At 49.9% G+C, this 19,274-nt stretch overlaps 2 protein-coding genes and 1 long non-coding RNA gene across 3 annotated transcripts; 2 read left to right on the top strand and 1 right to left on the bottom strand.

Moving 5' to 3' along the window:
* Positions 1-2,674: 2,674 nt before the first annotated feature.
* LOC122388689 lies at positions 2,675-6,841 on the bottom strand. Its single transcript, XR_006257851.1, has 2 exons — positions 6,410-6,841; positions 2,675-5,441 (listed from the first exon to the last, which is right to left on the bottom strand). It is a non-coding gene; the product is annotated as an uncharacterized LOC122388689 (long non-coding RNA).
* On the top strand, positions 6,839-9,228 carry LOC122388679 (MAGE-like protein 2). Its single transcript, XM_043379971.1, has 6 exons — positions 6,839-6,842; positions 7,244-7,489; positions 7,660-7,902; positions 8,066-8,281; positions 8,452-8,694; positions 8,858-9,228. Exons 1-6 carry the CDS (start codon positions 6,839-6,841, stop codon positions 9,226-9,228), a joined length of 1,323 nt encoding a protein of 440 aa, XP_043235906.1.
* Positions 9,229-17,317: 8,089 nt separating this feature from the next.
* On the top strand, positions 17,318-18,847 carry LOC122388678 (MFS-type transporter clz9-like). The gene has a single exon (XM_043379969.1). The coding sequence runs from the start codon at positions 17,318-17,320 to the stop codon at positions 18,845-18,847; it is 1,530 nt and encodes a 509-aa protein (XP_043235904.1).
* Positions 18,848-19,274: the final 427 nt, after the last annotated feature.

Here is a 19,274-nt window from a genome sequence, read left to right as displayed (position 1 = left end):
GCTCCTTCTTTGGTCCATCACAGCGGGCATGTATGTCATTTGTCAAAAAATCGAATTAAAAACTTTTTATTGGGTCTGGTTATCTCGCCAACTACCTACTTAACTGAATCGTTTAGTAGCTTTTGATTGGGCACTGCCCACGTTGTCTGTCAAACTTTTCGTGTCAACGAGAAGAGGCTGCTGACATCGTTTGTCGCGGTTAGATAATACCAATCCACGTCTCAGTGTGGCTGCTCGATCGCACTTTCCCTGGCCCACCTCTCTCACCAGGCTAGGCTATGCCCGGCACTGCCGTCGCCTCAGTGCCTCGGGCGGTGACCCGTTCAAAGGGGCTCACAATTCGTATGGTGCCGTGGCTCTCAAACCAACACAGAACAGTGAAACGCACAGGCTTACCTTCCATATAAGGCGAACGGCTGATTCTGGCGCCGGGGCTTCATTCATGCTAAAGCGCCCAATCACAGCGCCGCATTTCAGTTAGTGTCGGGCGCAAAAACTACTATGCTCCGCCCCTCCATCACGTGACCCTGCCCTCACGTGGCCTCAGTCACGTGGTGTTTCCACTTCTTGGCGCATGGCGGCGCTAGTCTCGCAAGGGCGGTGGTAGCTTGCTCCCCGCCGTCCGGGGGTGATGGGTAGCAAGTGCTGGTGACTACCTAGGTAACTGTGGCTTGGGTGTTTACATATATATGCCTATATGGCCTTGTGCTGGGGTGATGGGAACAGTTGACTTCATCAATTAGGGATACCTTTTTTGGTGGATTACCCTGGGGTACCAATAGGATTCACTTTTGGATGCGGCAATGGGACCTGCAGTACCGCCGAATATTGATATGCCAATGCTAACACTGGCGGCGAAAAGTTTTGCCTGGGGGATGTCACTACCAAGTCATTCTGTCCATACAACGCCCATAAACCTGTATTTAACCCGCGCCGGGCCGGGGGGCGGTTTTACGCCCCCCAGGTTTTTCGGCGAAACGATTGCAGAGCTGGGGGGGGGGAGGCGGCTTTTGGGGCCCTCGAGAAAAAGGGCCCTAGTGTCTGAAAGGGCCCAAAAATCATACTACCTTTTAAAAAATCACACTAAATCACACATTTCAGAAGAAAAGGGCCCATTTCATTATAAGTTGGGTCTCTCCAGGTCCCCTCCAGGAAATTGAAATCATTGGGCCCGGAGGGGAAGGTACCCTCCTGTCCTCCCTGGTTTCTCCAGCCATGTTTTTCGCAGATAGCGGGAAAACGGCGGCGTGCAGCGTCACCAAATTTTGTATACCTACTTGTTCTCCAAGCTTTTGCGCACAGCGTGTGAAAATTTTGACTCTATGTGACCTAAGGTCAGGTCACCAGGTAAGACGTTTGAGTGACCCAACCTCACAATAAGTTTGAACTTGCACCAAAGCTACAACTGTTGAGCGATCGATATGAAACTTTCAGGAGTTAGTGAGGATGATAGTACCTATCTACAAAACATGTATCTCGAACTTATTATCTCTTTGACCTACCTGAGGTCAGGTCAATCTCACGACCAATTTTAAGTCAATAGGAGAAATTTCAACTTCCTCTGAACCATGAAAACTCTATCTACAGTTTGAAATGTAGGCCGCTGGGCCAAGAACCGTGTTCCTGGTTATCCAATCTATAAAGTCGGGCACAATTCAAATGGTTTAACAACATTTTCGAAAGTGGGAGGGTCCCTTTAAGAATAGTTAAGTACATTCTGACCTGACAATATTTTTTTTTTTCAGAAAGCCCTCTTATTCCCTTGTAGCTACACATTAGACGGTAGGTATGCCTCGTGTACATCTTTCTGGTGCTCAGAAGAGAAAGCGGCAGAAAGAGAAATCGGCTTTTCTATCAAAGATTCCGAAGGTCTCCGACTTCTTCACTGCCAAGTAGGTCTACGTCTCAGATGCGAAATTTAACTTTGACTGACTTGGTAACTGTCATCGTTGCAATACCTAGTTGTCTTCTTCCTGAATTCAATTAAGGTTTCTGCTGTGTAGGGGAGACTATCTGCTGCATATAAGCGTAGGAACCATGGGTGCAAGGGTGCAGCTGCACCCACAATATTTCTCCAGTGGGTGCAGACAATGTATTCTGCACCCACAATAATCTGAACCAAAAACCCCTTTTCTCATCAACACTACTTCCCAAAGTTCCCATGCAGCACGGCAAATTCAGGATATGTTGCCTACTATCCATCTTTCGAAGCATTTTCTACTGTGATGGTCTACTGTAGACCCACTGTCAAAATTTTTAGCCCGATATCTTCGAAAATGGCTAAGTTGGGCGCTTTTACTTTTTGCGGTAGTCAATATTGACAAAATGACAATATTAACCCTCGCATGTGTGCGGCGTCTTCCAGCTTCTAATGTGTAGGGGGAGGGGGGGGGGAGGTCGGTCAGACCCCCTGCCGTTCGGCCCCTGATCGGGCTAGAGCTTCGCGGAAAAAAACGAGGGTGTTGCCAGTGACGAGAAGAAGCCGATGATACCCAATTTTAAGGTCTTAGGTCATTGGTTGACCTTCCAGGTCAGGTCAATATTCCAAAAGTCGGGAAAATCGGGACCTGCTAGAACTGCGTAAAGTGAAGCTGTTATCGGGTTTTTCGGGGTGCTGATCACGAATATCTGATGTTTGTTAGTTCCGGCATGTCTCCGTCCCAAAACAGGTGTAGTCAAACACAGGACCTTGTATTCATCTTGTCTATAGATCCGTTTCTGCAACACGTCAGAACAATCGTCACATATAGCAGCAGTGAGCTCTTCCCTAACACAACAACTGAGCCACACTCGATCTGACGATTAGACCTTGACATGACCCATACTCGTTCGTCCTTGACACATTTCGACTGCAAGTAGCACATACTAGGCACATACTATCATAAGACTGAAAACGACCAGTTCAATCGGTTAAACTTACTGACTGTGTGCACCTCATGCCGGACTAACTGGGGGGCTGATTCCCTCTGACACACGGTCGAAACAGTCTCTTCATATTATTCCTGCAGAAACAAAGTTATCAGTTTGGTACTCAAACACGGACAAACCTGAAACACCTTTGGCTTGGATATTCACAGCCTTTGTATATTGTTCATTTTGACAAATGTTTACTTTAATGAAAAACAATATCAAATTCTTATCTGTATTCAATGTAAACGCGTTTCGATTATTTCTTTATCAATACATTGATACAATACAGATAATGAAAACACACGATTCAATGTGGGTGAACGCGAGCGATGAGATTGATATTTCAAACATTATGACCTATTCACGTGGCAAAACTTTCTATGGAGGGAATTTTATGGAGGGAACAGAAAGTTTTGCCACGTGAATAGGTCATAATGTTTGAAATATCAATCTCATCGCTCGCGTTCACCCACATTGAATCGTGTGTTTTCATTATCTGTATTGTATCAATGTATTGATAAAGAAATAATCGAAACGCGTTTACATTGAATACAGATAAGAATTTGATATTGTTTTTCATTAAAGTAAACATTCACAGCCTTAAACAAAATAACATTCTCAAAATACTTTCTAGTTTCTAGGCCTTATCGCGGACCTTTAGCTCTACATACATGAAATGCGGCAAACAAATACAAATCCAGCGCAGAGTTCAAGTGCTGATATCAGACAGAGATCACGGTAAATCTGCTAGTTTCATATCACCATCAACAACGGGCATTTATCTGATTCAATCCACATAGAGTTATGCAAGATTTCACTTCCTAAACTCACTCATTAGCGCCAGGGAAATCAAACCATCCTCAGAAACAATCCTGAACAAGAATGTCGGCCGCACAAAACGGGCGTGGCAGGAACACGACAGTGCCCACCACTATCATACCGAAAATGCTGACACGTCACAATGTTTTAGGTTCTTAGATTCGAAAACGTGAAACACAAAACGCAGAATTATTTGTTTCGGAAAACGTTGTACAAAATATTGTTCATAGCATTCAAAGAAAACCGTGGAAATATTCATCAGAATGGTATTCGAGTATTTAAAGTAGGTACCTGCCACATTCGAGTACTTGTAAATACCCACGCGTAATCACACTCGGTCAATATAGATGTCGCGACGATCGAACGCCAAACTGCTGCTATAGCGTGACTATCGGCGCTTAACTAATATAGATGTCGCGACGATCGAACGCTAAACCGCTGCTATAGCGTGACTGCCGGCGCTAGACTGCTGCTATAGCTAGAGGGCAACTACAATGTTAGTTTTGATCACAGATGATTTCTTCATGCGTTTAGGCTAGATCGGGTCAGGTCAGGTCAGGTCAACCATTAGGCGTCCTACCGGCTATCCATAGTAAGTGTCAACTACCACTGACGGCGTCGTAGCATGTTACGAAGGCACTAAAACTACTTCGTAAACGTTCAAATGGATGCTAAATTCTAAATCAGCCCGATAAACTACCGTAGTAACATGTAAAACTCGAAAAAGTGAACCGAGGTCATCAAAGATCAATGACCTGACCTGACCTTCAGGTGACCTTCACACCCACCGTGATGCATGGGAAGAACATCATTTCACACGTTTGGACGTCTACAATCACAAAAAGACTGGAAACGCGCAGATAATGTGAGCTGACATACGCCAAATCGCGATTCCGGCCGAACATGGTCTCGAGAATCAGGTCACAGGTCAAAGGTCTTTTAGGTCAGGGTCATGAAATTTTCAGAGTAGGTGTAAAACTACACCCCCTACAAAAAACGACCCCCTACACATGCGAGGGTCAATGCTTCGCAAATGCACTTATCGGTCGGTACCTTTTTTCGACATGGTACACCCTCAAAGCTCGTAACGAACGATCCTTCGCTCGGGTATCGCTCCCTACCCCCCCCCCCCCGCTTCACCGACCATGGCTGGATTTCTGCACCCATGCACCCACAATGTTCCAGCCGTTCCTACGCCCATGTGCATACCTATGCTGGCAAGAAGTGACCGGTGTGTAACGAAGCAAACCTATGTAGAGAATAACGAAGTCAGGTCCCTTCCTATTGGTTCCGAGTCATTATATGTCCTTCCTTAAATATCAAATAGTGCTCGCACAATATGGCTCGTGTCAAACATCACTTCTCACTCCCCAATCGTCATATGTCTCTGAGTCTGTACAATATTCCGCTAAATGCGTCCTTGTGATTAAGTCGTCCCTGTATCCTCAGAACGACTGTCCGGTCCTTCGACGCCGACCCTGCTGGCGGCGAGTCCTCCGGTCCAGAGCCTGCTGGCGGTGCGTCCTCCGACGCTGACCCTGCTGGCGGCGAGTCCTCCGTCCAGTCCTCCGGTCCAGACCCTGCTGGCGGCGAGTCCTCCGTACAGTCCTCCGACGCCAACCCTGCTAGTGGTGCGTCCTCCGTCGCCGACCCTGCTGGCGGTGCGTCCTCCGGCCCAGATCCTGCAGGAGGCGCGTCCTCCGGCCAAGACCCTGCTGGCCAGAGGTGCAAAAACCTCTTCAGCTGTCACATACTTTGCCAGTGGCACACGGAATCTGTCACGCAGCTTCCATCCACCAGGTGATGTCAGCTGACGGAGTTTACGTTGAGATGACTGGATGTTACTTTTCCCTGATCTCTGAAATTTTTATCATTTCTTGAATTTTAACATATTTTAGGACAGGTTCCAATGATTAGGCACTCTTCTTATTGAGCACCTTGAGACCTGACATTTATTTCTACTGTTCTTTTCTCAACAATATTCAAATATTGAAACCCTTAAAACACCTGCCTTCGGACTCTGATTATGCAAATGCAGTAAGCAGGTGTGCATTAACTATAGTTAGTACTTTTATAAGACTAACTATTATGATAATTCACTTGAGATAAATAAAATTAAGTTGGTTTAGAGGCAGAAATGACACACAGCCTGGTACACAACGGCACCCTACACAATAGAAAGCATGAAAATGGGTAAGTGCCTATATGCTGCAAACCAAAAACATTGTCAAGTTTCTAACTAGAAGCCAGGTATGGTCAAAGCTATGGCCTAGTTGAAAGAAGGTAAGTACATTTTGGATAGGTACTGAAAATCATTAGAAAAACTTGGATTATGTAAAACGTGTAGGCTGCGGCACAAACAAAAGCAGGTTATTATGCAAACATAACCTGAACCTGAAGGTCAATGGAGGGGCAGCATTTGAGCTGCCCAACATTTTATTAATTTTCCTCCCAAGGTTTTGCATACAAAAATGGTGATGCCAGCCTTAATTTAAAATATTTCATTGAAATGATTCAAATAAAAATGTGAATGCATCCTAATTGAATACTCATCTATTTCAATTTGGACAGCAGGGTAGACAGCCAAAATTGGATTCCCATATCAATATACCTACACTTCAACTTATGCCAAATTTTCTGACTGAGTTTTTGTATGCTGACAGTTTTAGCTGAATCTCACCTCAAGGCTCTGTTTTTGGCTATTGCTCGTCTTCATCTTACATCCACATGCTTCAAGACTGATTGAACTATAAATAATACTATCCACAGCATACATCTTGTGCTGGGGTCACACAAACAGCCCGCACATCTTGCCCGCGCAGCCGTAGTAATGCTGTTGGATCCCATACTGCCTCACCTCACCTCCCTAGCCCGGCTAAGACACTCAAAACACACTGTCACAAACTGTCACAGCCGGCGTGACAATCCGCCGGCCTCTCGCCAACTCCACGGCCAGGCAATGGGGATTTACAATGGAGACAGCCGCCGCGTGACAGAATCCGCCGGCTTTTTGCAGCCCCCCGTAAATGCGTACAGTTATGACGCAGCCGTTACGATTATAATCCACAGCTAATTTACTGCAAAAAGTAAACTTACTGCAAAATGACAAATGAGTAAAAGTGGAGCCCCGTAGGTAGTAGCTAGCTATCTTACTATTCGCATTTAGATGGAATATAGAAACTGACACTCTCATTGGTGTCTACTTGACCGTAACCTGTCACGTTTCATGGGCTAAAAGTGCTATCTCTGGCACATACTCTGGTTGGCGAGTTGGCAGGTTTTTGCACCTCTGCTGCTGGCGGCGCGTCCTCTATCCGGTCATTCGCCCCAGAGTTCACTGCCAGGTAGGTCTACGTCTCAGATGTCAAATGGAGCTTTGGCTGACTTGCTCGCACAATATGGCTCGTGTCAAATATCCCTTCTCAGACTCACTCCCCAATGGTCATATGTCTCTAAGTCTTTACAATATCCCGCTAAATTCGTCCTTGTAACCAAGTCGTCCCTGTATCTTCAGAACGACTGTCCAGTCCTCCGACGCCGACCCTGCTGGCGGTACGTCCTCCGTCCAGTCCTCCGGTCAAGAGCCTGCTGGCGGTGCGTCCTCCGGCCCAGACCCTGCTGGCGGCGCGTCCTCCGACGCCGACCCTGCTGGCGGCGCGTCCTCCGGCCCAGACCCTGCTGGCGGCGCGTCCTCCGGTTCAGACCCTGCTGGCGGTGCGTCCTCTATCCGGTCATTCGCCCCAGAGTTCTTCACTGCCAGGTAGGTCTACGTCTCAGATGTCAAATGGAGCTTTGGCTGACTTGCTCGCACAATATGGCTCGTGTCAAATATCCCTTCTCAGACTCACTCCCCAATCGTCATATGTCACTGAGTCTTTACAATATCCCGCTAAATTCGTCCTTGTAACCAAGTCGTCCCTGTATCTTCAGAACGACTGTCCAGTCCTCCGACGCCGACCCTGCTGGCGGTACGTCCTCCGTCCAGTCCTCCGGTCCAGGGCCTGCTGGCGGTGCGTCCTCCGGCCCAGACCCTGCTGGCGGCGCGTCCTCCGACGCCGACCCTGCTGGCGGCGCGTCCTCCGGGCCAGACCCTGCTGGCGACGCGTCCTCCGGCCCAGACCCTGCTGGCGGCGCGTCCTCTATCCGGTCATTCGCCCCAGAGTTCACTGCCAGGTAGGTCTACGTCTCAGATGTCAAATGGAGCTTTGGCTGACTTGCTCGCACAATATGGCTCGTGTCAAATATCCCTTCTCACTCCCCAATCGTCATATGTCTCCGAGTCTCTACAATATCCGCTAAATGCGTCCTTGTGACCAAGTCGTTCCTGTATCCTCAGAACGACTGTCCAGTCCTCCGACGCCGACCCTGCTGGCCGCGCTGCCTCCGTCCAGTCCTCCGGTCCAGAGCCTGCTGGCGGTGCGTCCTCCGGCCCAGACCCTGCTGGCGGCGCGTCCTGCGACCCAGACCCTGCTGGCGGTGCGTCCTCCGGCCCAGACCCTGCTGGCGGCGCGTCCTCTATCCGGTCATCCGCCCCAGAGTTCTTCACTGCCAGGTAGGTCTACGTCTCAGATGTCAAATGGAACTTTGGCTGACTTGCTCGCACAATATGGCTCGTGTCAAATATCCCTTCTCAGACTCACTCCCCAATGGTCATATGTCTCTGAGTCTTTACAATATCCCGCTAAATTCGTCCTTGTAACCAAGTCGTCCCTGTATCTTCAGAACGACTGTCCAGTCCTCCGACGCCGACCCTGCTGGCGGTACGTCCTCCGTCCAGTCCTCCGGTCCAGAGCCTGCTGGCGGTGCGTCCTCCGGCCCAGACCCTGCTGGCGGCGCGTCCTCCGACGCCGACCCTGCTGGCGGCGCGTCCTCCGGGCCAGACCCTGCTGGCGACGCGTCCTCCGGCCCAGACCCTGCTGGCGGCGCGTCCTCTATCCGGTCATTCGCCCCAGAGTTCACTGCCAGGTAGGTCTACGTCTCAGATGTCAAATGGAGCTTTGGCTGACTTGCTCGCACAATATGGCTCGTGTCAAATATCCCTTCTCACTCCCCAATCGTCATATGTCTCCGAGTCTCTACAATATCCGCTAAATGCGTCCTTGTGACCAAGTCGTTCCTGTATCCTCAGAACGACTGTCCAGTCCTCCGACGCCGACCCTGTTGGCCGCGCTTCCTCCGCCCAGTCCTCCGGTCCAGAGCCTGCTGGCGGTGCGTCCTCCGGCCCAGACCCTGCTGGCGGTGCGTCCTCCGATGCCGATCCTGCTGGCGGTGCGTCCTCCGGTCCAGAGCCTGCTGGCGGTGCGTCATCCGACGCCGACCCTGCTGACGGCGCGTCCTCCGGCCCAGACCCTGCTGGCGGCGCGTCCTCCGGCCCAGACCTGTCACCACCCTTCAGCGACGATGCGACCGGCACAGCTACTCTTCCTGTCCAAGTCAGTCCTATGCCAGCCTGTGCTGCTGGTGGTGACACTGCAGAGCCATCCAGTCGTCCCTTGCTGACACCATCTTATGACATCCTCAACTATGCCGACTCCGAGTCATGCACAAACGAGGATCGTGTGTACATCTGTAAAACCAAGTGGAGGCCGCCGGCTGGCTGGAAGCCGCCCTTTTCGGTCCATACCAAACAGGGGAAAGAGATAAAAAGGCACCTAACCGAGAAACATATAGACGAGTTCCCCTGGCTGGCGTATTCTAAAAAAGCAGGGGGGTTCTACTGCCGGTATTGTGTACTCTTCCATCGTTCCGAATCTGTGGGTAGTAGCAAATGTGGTCAGAAACCTGGTGTGCTGCTTGCGGCTCCGCTGACGGCATTTGCCAAACTAAAGGGAGAGACGGACGGTGTGCTGACGCGGCACCAGCGGCTAGGCTACCACCAGGGGTGTGTAGAAGCGTCTCAGCTGTTTGTTCGCTCTGTCGAGGAGCCAAGCCGATCAGTTGACAACCAGGTAAACTCGCAGAGGTTTGTAGAAGTGCAGAAGAACAGGGCCGCTGTATCATCCGTAGCAAAAACTGTCATATTCTGTGGACGAAACGGCCTTCCTCTGCGAGGTCACAGGGATGACGGCCGCATAGACCCAGGAGATGATGATGTCAGGGATGGTGTGTTCCGAGGCTTGATTCGATTCAGAGCCGAGGCTGGAGATGAGAGTCTTCGAGACTTTCTGAAATCATCTCCCGGTAACGCCACTTACATGAGTAAAACTGTTCAAAACAACCTAGTGTCCACCATCGGCAGCATGATACAACAGGAAATCGTAAAACGTGCCAACGCCAGTGCCGCTTTTGCTATCATGGTAGATGAAACGAGGGATGTGTCTTCAAAAGAGCAAATGTGTCTGTGTGTGCGCTACGTCCACGAGGGCAGGGTAAGGGAGGATTTCGTGGCCTTTGTTGACGCGCTAGAGGCTGCACACGGAGAAAACTTGGAAAAACAGCTACAGGGTGCCGTAGATTTTCGGTCTGCGCTGACGGAGCCGAAGTTGTCCGGGCATGTTGTGGGAAACTTGATTCTCAAAACTTGTGAGGAAGTGGGGCTCAGCATGGACAGGTGTGTGGGTCAGGGCTATGACGGCGCCGCGAGTATGTCGTCACAAACCATAGGCGCTTCTGCTGTGGTGCAGGAAAAACACCCTCTGGCCGCCTATACCCACTGTGCCTCCCACAGTCTAAATCTAGCCGTGGTCTCCGCCAGCAGGGTGGGAACAGTTAGGAACATGTATGGCACTGTAAAAGAAGTCGCAAACTTCTTCGACACTCCAAAACGGTCATTCGCTCTGAAAGCTGCCGCGAAATTTTGTGAAACAAAAGGCAACAGATCTAGACTGGTAAAGCTGTGTGAAACACGATGGGTCGAGCGACATGATGCTCTGATGTCGTTCATCGAGCTGTACGATGCCGTAGTCGAGGCCCTTGCTGCCATGTCAGACTGGGACGACCCGGAAACTCGACGTGGGTCGGCAGCACTGTTGACTGCTGTCACGAGCGTGGAGTTTGTTGTGACTCTGTTCGCTACCGCTGATGTCATGTCGGTCATGCGGCCTCTTTCAGTTAAGATGCAGGGCAGAGGTCAGGATCTGGCACAGGCTACCCACCTGATCGAAGTGGCTCGCTCAGAGCTGCAGAAGCGCGCAAACGTGGACGGAGCCTTCCGAGAAGTATTCGATAGGGCTACGTCAGTTATGACGCGACATGCTATCGAAGTAAGGGTGAGCACGCACAAAAAACGTCCACAGGGCGCGCCGCTACAAACTCCCGAGGAGTTTTACCGTGTTGCATCATACATACCACTCCTGGACGAAATCGTGGAACAGTTGGAAAGACGATTCTCAAAGCACGTACAGAAAGCGGCCTCGGCCATTCGTCTGGTCCCTAGTTCAGAGGAGGGTGACGCGTATTGGGTGGCTGAGTTCGTCCAGACCTACCAGGACCTGTTGGATTGCTCAGTAGCAGAGGCGGAGAGCGAGGTGAGGACGTGGCAGCACATGTGGCGTCAGGAAACGGGCGAGAAGCCCACCACTCTGCTGAGTGCTCTTGGCTCCACAGATCCGTTCCCAATCATCTCCAAGATGATCACAATCCTGGTCACGCTGCCTGTGACCTCCGCAGAGGCGGAGAGGTCCTTCTCCACGCTTCGCTCCTTGAAAACGTGGCTGAGAAGCACGATGACGGAGGAGCGACTGACGGGACTGGCACTGATGCGGGTGCACCCGGACCTTGTACCGGCCGTCTCAGACATTGTGACGCAGTTTGCGACTTCTTCGGCCAAGCGACTTCGCCTTACAATGTAGTATCAGTCGTGTCAGCCATCTCAGTCGCAGTTGATCGTTTGTGAGCGTTATGAAGTGAGTTAGCACCGAACGGCGAACTCCGGTCGCCGATACGATACCGCACTCGCAGGACATATGTTCTTAGCCTATAGGAACTCAGGAGAAACTTTTGATAGGCACCATACGGTGTATGTATTTTTATATCGTGGATTTGTCGTTTTTCAGAGATGTTTGGCGTGGTGCCATGCTACCCTTAGTTACTTAGCAGCTGATAACCCTCAGCGATGAGTCCGCTCATGATTACTCACACCTTGCGTGCTGTGTGCCTGCCAATTCGCCTGCCAAAGCACTTCGGCTTTGAGGACGGTTGTCGTGAAACGAGGATAGGTGTATGAGGGGTGATAGGCCATGCATAGGTGATTGTCCTGTGAGATTCGAAATAATTCATTTGTTGTCTATTTCTTGCTAGTCATCAGCAGGCAAGAGCCCAGCTGCAGTAATTAATGTCTGTACAATACATATGTGAACTAATATGAGAGCTACTGTTCTTTCAGCCAAGTCGATTGGCCTGGCAATGAGCCTGGACAGATGGAGAATAAAAAACATTCATTGTAGAACGAACTTAATTAAAACTGACAATCGAAATACCACCTGAGTTAGGTGCTAAACGTAGTGTAACAGTATTCATAACAAATGATATATTAGTAGGGGAAAGTGGGGTAAGACGGTCAGGGTAGGTAAGACGGGCACCCCTTCTGCAGACCAAACCAATAGCGCTACGAGCAAGAAAAGTTAGGACCAGAATTGCCTTTCCCACTACACACCACCATTCAAGTCTGGTGAATTTGTGTTCAGTCGATAATCTTTTATTTTGATTTCTTTAAAACACTCATTTCATTGAAAACATCCATAATGTATTGTGCAAGCTTTTGTGTACAGCACTATAGAGTTAAAAACTCGCAATCACTTGTGGTACACTCATATGCCAACAGTGTTCATTTACGGCGGATTTGCTTTGTCTGCATCAAATTGTCCACAGCGAAAAATCGTGCTGAACTTCTGACATTGAGTTTGGGGTAAGACGGGCAACTATGAACCCAATGGGTCTGTAATGGTGAAAATATTTTTGTTGCTGTAGGAAAAAAGAAGCATTTCTAATAAGAATATGTTCGATTCCGATACTCACAGACATGTTAGCAATATTCCTTCGGCACAGTTTATTCTCGAATAATGAATGTGAAAAACGGTTCTACATGGCTTCTGAACTAGGGCCTATATAGGAGCATACGCCTTCTGCACGAATCTCGTATACTGCCATTTCCGAAGCACTTGAGACCAACGAGCGACTGTATAAATGCGGCTAATCTCGGGCATTTGTTGCGAGCTGCGCTGATCGGTGAAAGAAGCTGGCCGTCTTGCCCTACCCATGTGACCGTCTTACCCCATGGGGTGGGGTAAGACGGGTTTTTGCAAGGTTTTGCAAAAATAGCTGCAGTTTATTTGTTGAATCAGGTCTAAGTCTCATCTTCTGGCAAATGAAAGTAAAATGTCTGAAAAAGGTTTTCACCCAGTTTCCCGTTTCTATGATGTTTCTAACCGGCCGAAAAATGGCTCCAAAGTTAAGGTGCCCGTCTTACCCCACTTTCCCCTAGTTTGATTAATGTCGTGATTCTAAATACGAAATACGAAATACGAATTCCAAAAGCAAACAGTAAGCAAGCACCTACAGCCTCAGTCTTTGTGCTACTTACCGTGGATGTGGTGTACCCATCTGACTGTCGACGGTATTGCATTAAAAAAAACTGCTCGTTTACTGGTAACGGTACTTTATTCGTTCATTTATTTCATAATTCGTTTATTCATGTTGAGATGTTGCCTGAACAGCTAGATAAGCTCAATAGACGCAGTTTTTTTTTGGGGGGGGGCCCAACAAGTGGGAAGATGGGGCCTCCAACAGGTGGGATTATGGGGGCCTCCTGGTTTCCAATGGCCCCTCCCTTGGAGATTTTCTGGATCCGACCCTGAGTGCAAGGACTAACAAAGTGCAAAGGTGAAGCCCGAAATGCCTTTTGGTGATTGGGGTAGACATGAACAAATATCTACTTCTAAAACGATTGTAGTTTCGTTCTACTTTTTTAACGCTTCCACGCCCACGATGCATTGCTAGCCGAAAACGCTTCAGTGCTAAGTCCGTGGGAGGGGGTGGGGAGGGATGGGGTCAAGCAGGAGAGCCAACCATGTTGTCAGGGATCATACACCCTAAGCCTAACCATTTGAAGGTGAAATAAAATTAGTTAAGGTAGCGGAGGATGCGATATAAATAAATTCGTGCTAGGATCGATAAAAACCCCACAGTGCACTGTTAAAGGGACCCTCCCACCTTCAAAAAAGTTAATGAATTGGCATGAAAGTGATGTCCCTTGGTTCAGAAAGAGCGAAAACGAATATCTACCAAATTTCACCGAAAAATATTCATTGGTTTTCAAGATATTAGGCTTTTACTTTTGTTTACCTTTTGGGATCTCCCCTGTTACTAGCGACTTTATTTAGAAGCAATAATTTGGCAGCCTTAAAGTGCGGCAGACGTTGCGCGCAAAGCAGCGTATACCACCACGTGTTAACGATGGTTTTAGTCTAAGATTTAAAAATCGTTAGATCTCCGCTGACGTCACAAATTCTAAGGGGGCATTCCAATGCATTAGCCCCTTACAATCCGAAAACTGCAAGTTTGAAATTCCATATCTTCGAATTAAAGCATTTTTCGATGTTGTGAGTGCCCAAACCGGTATTTGCAGACCATGGCCACCAATTTGGCTATCTCAACTCAAAACTAATGTTAAGGTGGGAGTGTCCCTTTAACGGTACCTGGAGTCGCCTCTGCCCTGCCCTCCTGTCAGCTCCTGTCAGCTCTATAAGTCAGCTCTGCTCTGCCCCGCCTTGCTCTGCTCTGTCAGCTCTGCTGTACACTGCTCTGCTCTGTTAGCTCTGCTCTGTGTGCTTTGTCTTGTCTGTGTGTACATTATAAGCTGACCTTCCCGTGACCTCTCGCCGGCAGCACGCTGCATGGCTACGAGGAGTCAGTTTCGAGCCTGTCGTTCGGCGGTTCGGCCGGTGTGCTGGTCTCCGGCTGTCTGGGCGGCGAGCTGCGTCTTTGGCGACCCCATTCGGGACGCACCACACTGCTGGCCCTACAGGAGATGGCACACCGCCTGGATGTTACCTGCTGCCATAATCTTTTATCCATCAGCAATCAATATGTATGTTTTCTTTCTGAATAAAAATGTGCTTGGGCAAGTAAATCGGAACATTTTCAATGGATCAGTGTTATTCGACGCAAAGCCTGATCATAATCCAGCGGAGAAGGCTATCCCACTCTACACTGGGGCTCCACACGATTCCCACGCCTGCTAGGGGGAGGGCTGCTGAACAGTGAACACCCCCCCCCATTCCAACTAAACTCCTGGACAACAACGGGTGTTGGGAGTATTAGAACAAGTATTAGAACGAAAGAGTGAGAAGCTGGTGCTGCTGATGTCTGTAACTCCCCCTCCCTATTCAGGAGCTGATGTCCTCCAACGGCGGAGTGGGTGGTGGCGCCGCAGGGTCGATGGAAGGGGACAAAAGAGCGCGCGGCGTGTGACACCAGCATTCGACGTTTATTGCAACGACAATCAGCCGGGATAATTCGGAAGGCCAATCCTTGCTACACCGGCGACAATCAGACGCTATCTGTGATACACCCACCCACACAATCTGCACTTCACACGCACCCAAACAAACACAGATATGCACGAGGAGCGAACAGGACATTATCGATGGTCTAACGCAGGCCCGCGCGGAGGCGTTGACTTTACATTCATAACATCCATCCTAGCGCGCTATTCCACTGATGAGCCTGGCGACGGCACTGGGCCGGTCCCTGGAGCCGGCGGCCTGGAAGTAGGTACCGAGTTAAGAGTTTGTATCAGAAGGCCGGTCACGGCCGGCGACTTTCCGAGCTGGCGCACTTCCGCGCCGTAATTTGCAGTTCAAACACCTCACACAAGCCATGAAGTCCCCTTCTGTGCAGAATGCCAACCAAGTCCTGAGCCTGGCTTTGCACCTCAGCCTGTCGTCCCCAAACCATCAGAGCAGCCTGCTCTCCGTGATGTCATTGCAGAAGAGGTGAGAGAGATGAGGGAAAGAGAAAAACGCAAACAGTCAATCATCATTAAGAGCCAGTCATCCAAGTCAACAGCAGAACTCATCGGTTTGTTCAAAGAACTGTCCTCCAAGTTTGGTCGGGAGATTACCCTTACGGAAGTCTCCTCAATCAAGGACCACACTGGCATGTTCAGAGCAAAGATTACATCTGACGAGCTGAGAAAGCATGTCCTTGACAGTGCCAGAACTCTGAAAGGGACCCAGTATGATACAGTGTACATCTCCCGGGATCTCACCTGGGCTCAACGAAAAGCTAATTTTGAGAAAAGACAGGCTAAAAGGGTGCAGAATCCTGCAGCCTCCGAAGCTGCTCCTACTCTAGGGTAGTGAGCCTAAAATGAGTATACGCAAAAATGAGTATAATTTTGGAAAATGTGCATTACGCCAAAGTTATTTTGAACAAAAATAAGAAAAAAATACACAGTGCGTCCGAAGGTCTACTGCAACAGTTGCAAATACGTCCATCGCCAAATGTCAAGCGACTTTGGTCTGAAAAATGATTGAATGTTTTTTTTTTCAAAAATGTCAGAAAAAGTACATGCTAAAAAGTGAAGCCTGGTGAAAATATGTGCACTGCTGAAATAATTTTACCTTTTCAGCTGTTTGTCTCATGCACTGAGCTTGCTGGCAGCCGTAAAAAATAATCGAAAATTCGAAAGCGTAATGCAAAAATTTTAGCATTTGTAAATTTCTATAAAATGAGTATAGTTCCACAAAGTGTTGCAAAAAATGAGTATAGTATGAAAAGTGTGAATTTGAGCATGGCTACTCCACCGCCTGCTAAATATCGCCCCCAAAGACATTTCCGGGATTATTTTGGTTATGATTACGATCTACCGGCCATCTTCGATGGCCACAATGACTGACGCTGCAGCGTATTTGTAAGCGCGATACGGTAAGCGTTGGAACTCGTTTCGGTCGATTCTCATTTGCTTGAGCTTCAGTCACCGATCTTTTTTTCTTTTTCATTTTCCTTTATTTTTTATTATTATTTTATTTTTTATAGTTAAGCGGTGACATTAATTGCTTTATCTACTCCTGGCCATTTTGGCGAAATACCGTACAACCGGATGTGACGTCATGTGATCTGCGACCACCAGTGCCCTCTCCACCAATCGGGAGTCACCGGAAATGGCACTGTGACCTGTCACGTGACCAGCACCGGCTCGACCAATCAGGAGGCGTTTCCGGCGACAGAGGTGACTCCGAGGGTCGGCTGAGCTTTTCGCGTCCTTTTTGCACTGATCGTCGTCGCGTGCGCGTGTCCTGCTGGCATACGGCAAAAACTGGTGAGTTTTGAATGGCATTAGTCTTGGATTCTCCTTCAGTGATAATTTGTTGTGTATTGCTTACAATCTGATTTCAACTTCAAAAAAAAAATCAGGTAATCATTCTGGTTTGTAGCGGTTCGCAATTTAGTATGCCCTCAGAACTCTTGATATATTGGGTAATGTTTGGTCATACGGGACCTGCTGAAGGACCTGCCGACCTGAGCTGCGGGCCTCTGCCTGCCGAGTATCGTCGTCATTGATTCAAAAGCACTGGTGTAAACGCGCACATTCCTGGCACGAATTATTAAACAATGACCTCTTTTTTGTCAGGTGGCACCAATCGTCATGCCGAAATACACGGAGGAAGATCTGGGCAGAGCGAAGAAGCTCGTCGCGGTTGGATTCACCGTCTACAAGGCAGCCAAGGACACCGGCGTGCCGTACGAGACGCTCCGCCGTCACATCTTCGGCATCAACGTCACCGGCTCCACTGGCTCTGGGCGACCGACGGTGCTGACGAGGACCGAAGAGGACAAGCTGGTGGAAATCCTCGCTTACCTCGCCCGCCAAGCATTTCCACTGGACACCAGTGACATCTGCGATCTGGTCCAGCAGTTCCTGAACAACCTCGGCAGAGAGACGCAGTGGAAGGACAACAGGCCCACCCGCTTCTGGCTGTCACGTTTCAAGGCTCGTCACGCCGGTGTCCTCGCGTCGCGCAAACCGGAGATCCTCACCATCACTCGTGCCAAGTCTCTGACAGAGGAAGTGGTTGGCGCCTTCTTCTCCATGTACAACGGGGTGCTCGTCGACCTGGGACTCGAGGACAAGCCGGACAACATCTACAACCTCGATGAGACGGGACTCTCGACCGATCCGCGCTCGACAAGGGTCATCGTCCCCAGCAAGTCCCGTGACGCCTACCTGAAGACGGCCAGCTGTGGTAAGGCGACATACAGCGTCCTCTTCTGCGTGAACGCCACTGGAAACTACTTCCCACCCTTCGTCGTCTACAAGGCCAAACGTGAGCCCTTTGACTCGTGGATGCGTGGCGGACCGCCAGGAACGGCCTATGGGACGACACCGTCAGGCTGGATGGAGGGCAACATATTCGAGAGCTGGTTCCAGACCATCTTCGTCCCAGAGATCACCAAGAAGCATGATGGTCAGCCCACAGTGCTCGTCTATGACGGTCACGGATCCCACATGACGTATCGGACAGCAGCGCTTGCGAAGGACAACAACATCACGGTGGTATGTCTTCCGCCACACACCAGTCACGCCATCCAGCCTCTCGACGTCGCCGTGTTCAAGCCGGTCAAGGTCGCCTGGGCGCAAATCCTGAAGCGGTGGCAGCGTGAGTCACGACTCGTCGCTGTCGACAAGTCGGTGTTCCCGACTCTCATCTCCCAGCTGTGGAAGGAACTGGATCCGGTCCACGCCGTGGCCGGATTCCGCGGCTCGGGTCTGTTCCCAGTCGACGCTGAGAAGGTTCGCAGCCGGATGGTGGGACCCGGGAGCACGTCACGTGATGACATCCCGTCACCTGATGAGGCGCTCCAGGATGCTGTGCTCAGTGTTCTCAGTCCGGAACAGTCAAGTGAGACGAAGGCGGCCCTGGCCAACAAGACGAAACGCCGCAGCCGAGTTCAAAACAAGAGCGGCGAGGTCTTGACGTCAGAGTCTTCTCTGCAGAGGCTCGAGCTGGAGGCGGCGAAGCGCGCAGAGAAAGGGAAGAAGTCTCCGTCGTCACAGCAGGACAGGAAACTCTCCAAGAAACGCGAAGAGAAGGGAAAGAAGCGGTCTTCGTCGCACAAGATCGAGAAGCCATCCGCGAAGCGAAAAGTGACCAAACTGACGACTCGATCGAAGTAGAGGGGGTAAAGCTCACGCAGGCTTTTGGAAATGTGGCGGTGCCCGTTCGCCACGCCACTGTGACCGTGGTTGGTGTTGTGGCCATTGTCGGTTGTGTTTGTTGTTGTTATAACGTGAAGTGACGTCCGCCACACACGCTGGCTCGATCCAAACTGGTGTATTTGGCCCAGACCATCTCGGCCGGTCACCGCACAGCCGCAGGCGACCAATCCCCGTCCGTCCCGCACCGGTGACGTCATAGGTCATCATATGACGTCACCGGTGACGTCATCTCACATCCTAACACCTCCACCACAGTCACAAACCACCCGAACACAAACGCTCTTCCAAACACAACACACCAACACGTAACACTTAAGTCACGGTACCGGTATTTCTCCATACCGCAGCAAAACGGTCCGGCTTCGCCGTCGGCCGTGGCCTGAGA

This window comes from Amphibalanus amphitrite, unplaced genomic scaffold, assembly GCF_019059575.1.
Source record: "Amphibalanus amphitrite isolate SeventyFive unplaced genomic scaffold, NRLGWU_Aamphi_draft 000331F_arrow, whole genome shotgun sequence".
Taxonomy (NCBI): Eukaryota; Metazoa; Arthropoda; class Thecostraca; order Balanomorpha; family Balanidae; genus Amphibalanus; species Amphibalanus amphitrite.
This window is presented reverse-complemented; position numbering and strand designations above follow the sequence as displayed.

Coding starts and splice junctions, on each gene's coding strand:
- LOC122388678 (XM_043379969.1), top strand. CDS start 17,318: ATGCCGAAATACACGGAGGAAGATCTGGGCAGAGCGAAGAAGCTCGTC.
- LOC122388679 (XM_043379971.1), top strand. Junction 7,490..7,659: donor CCAGAGTTCTTCACTGCCAG/GTAGGTCTACGT, acceptor CTGTATCTTCAG/AACGACTGTCCAGTCCTCCG. Junction 8,695..8,857: donor GCCCCAGAGTTCACTGCCAG/GTAGGTCTACGT, acceptor CTGTATCCTCAG/AACGACTGTCCAGTCCTCCG.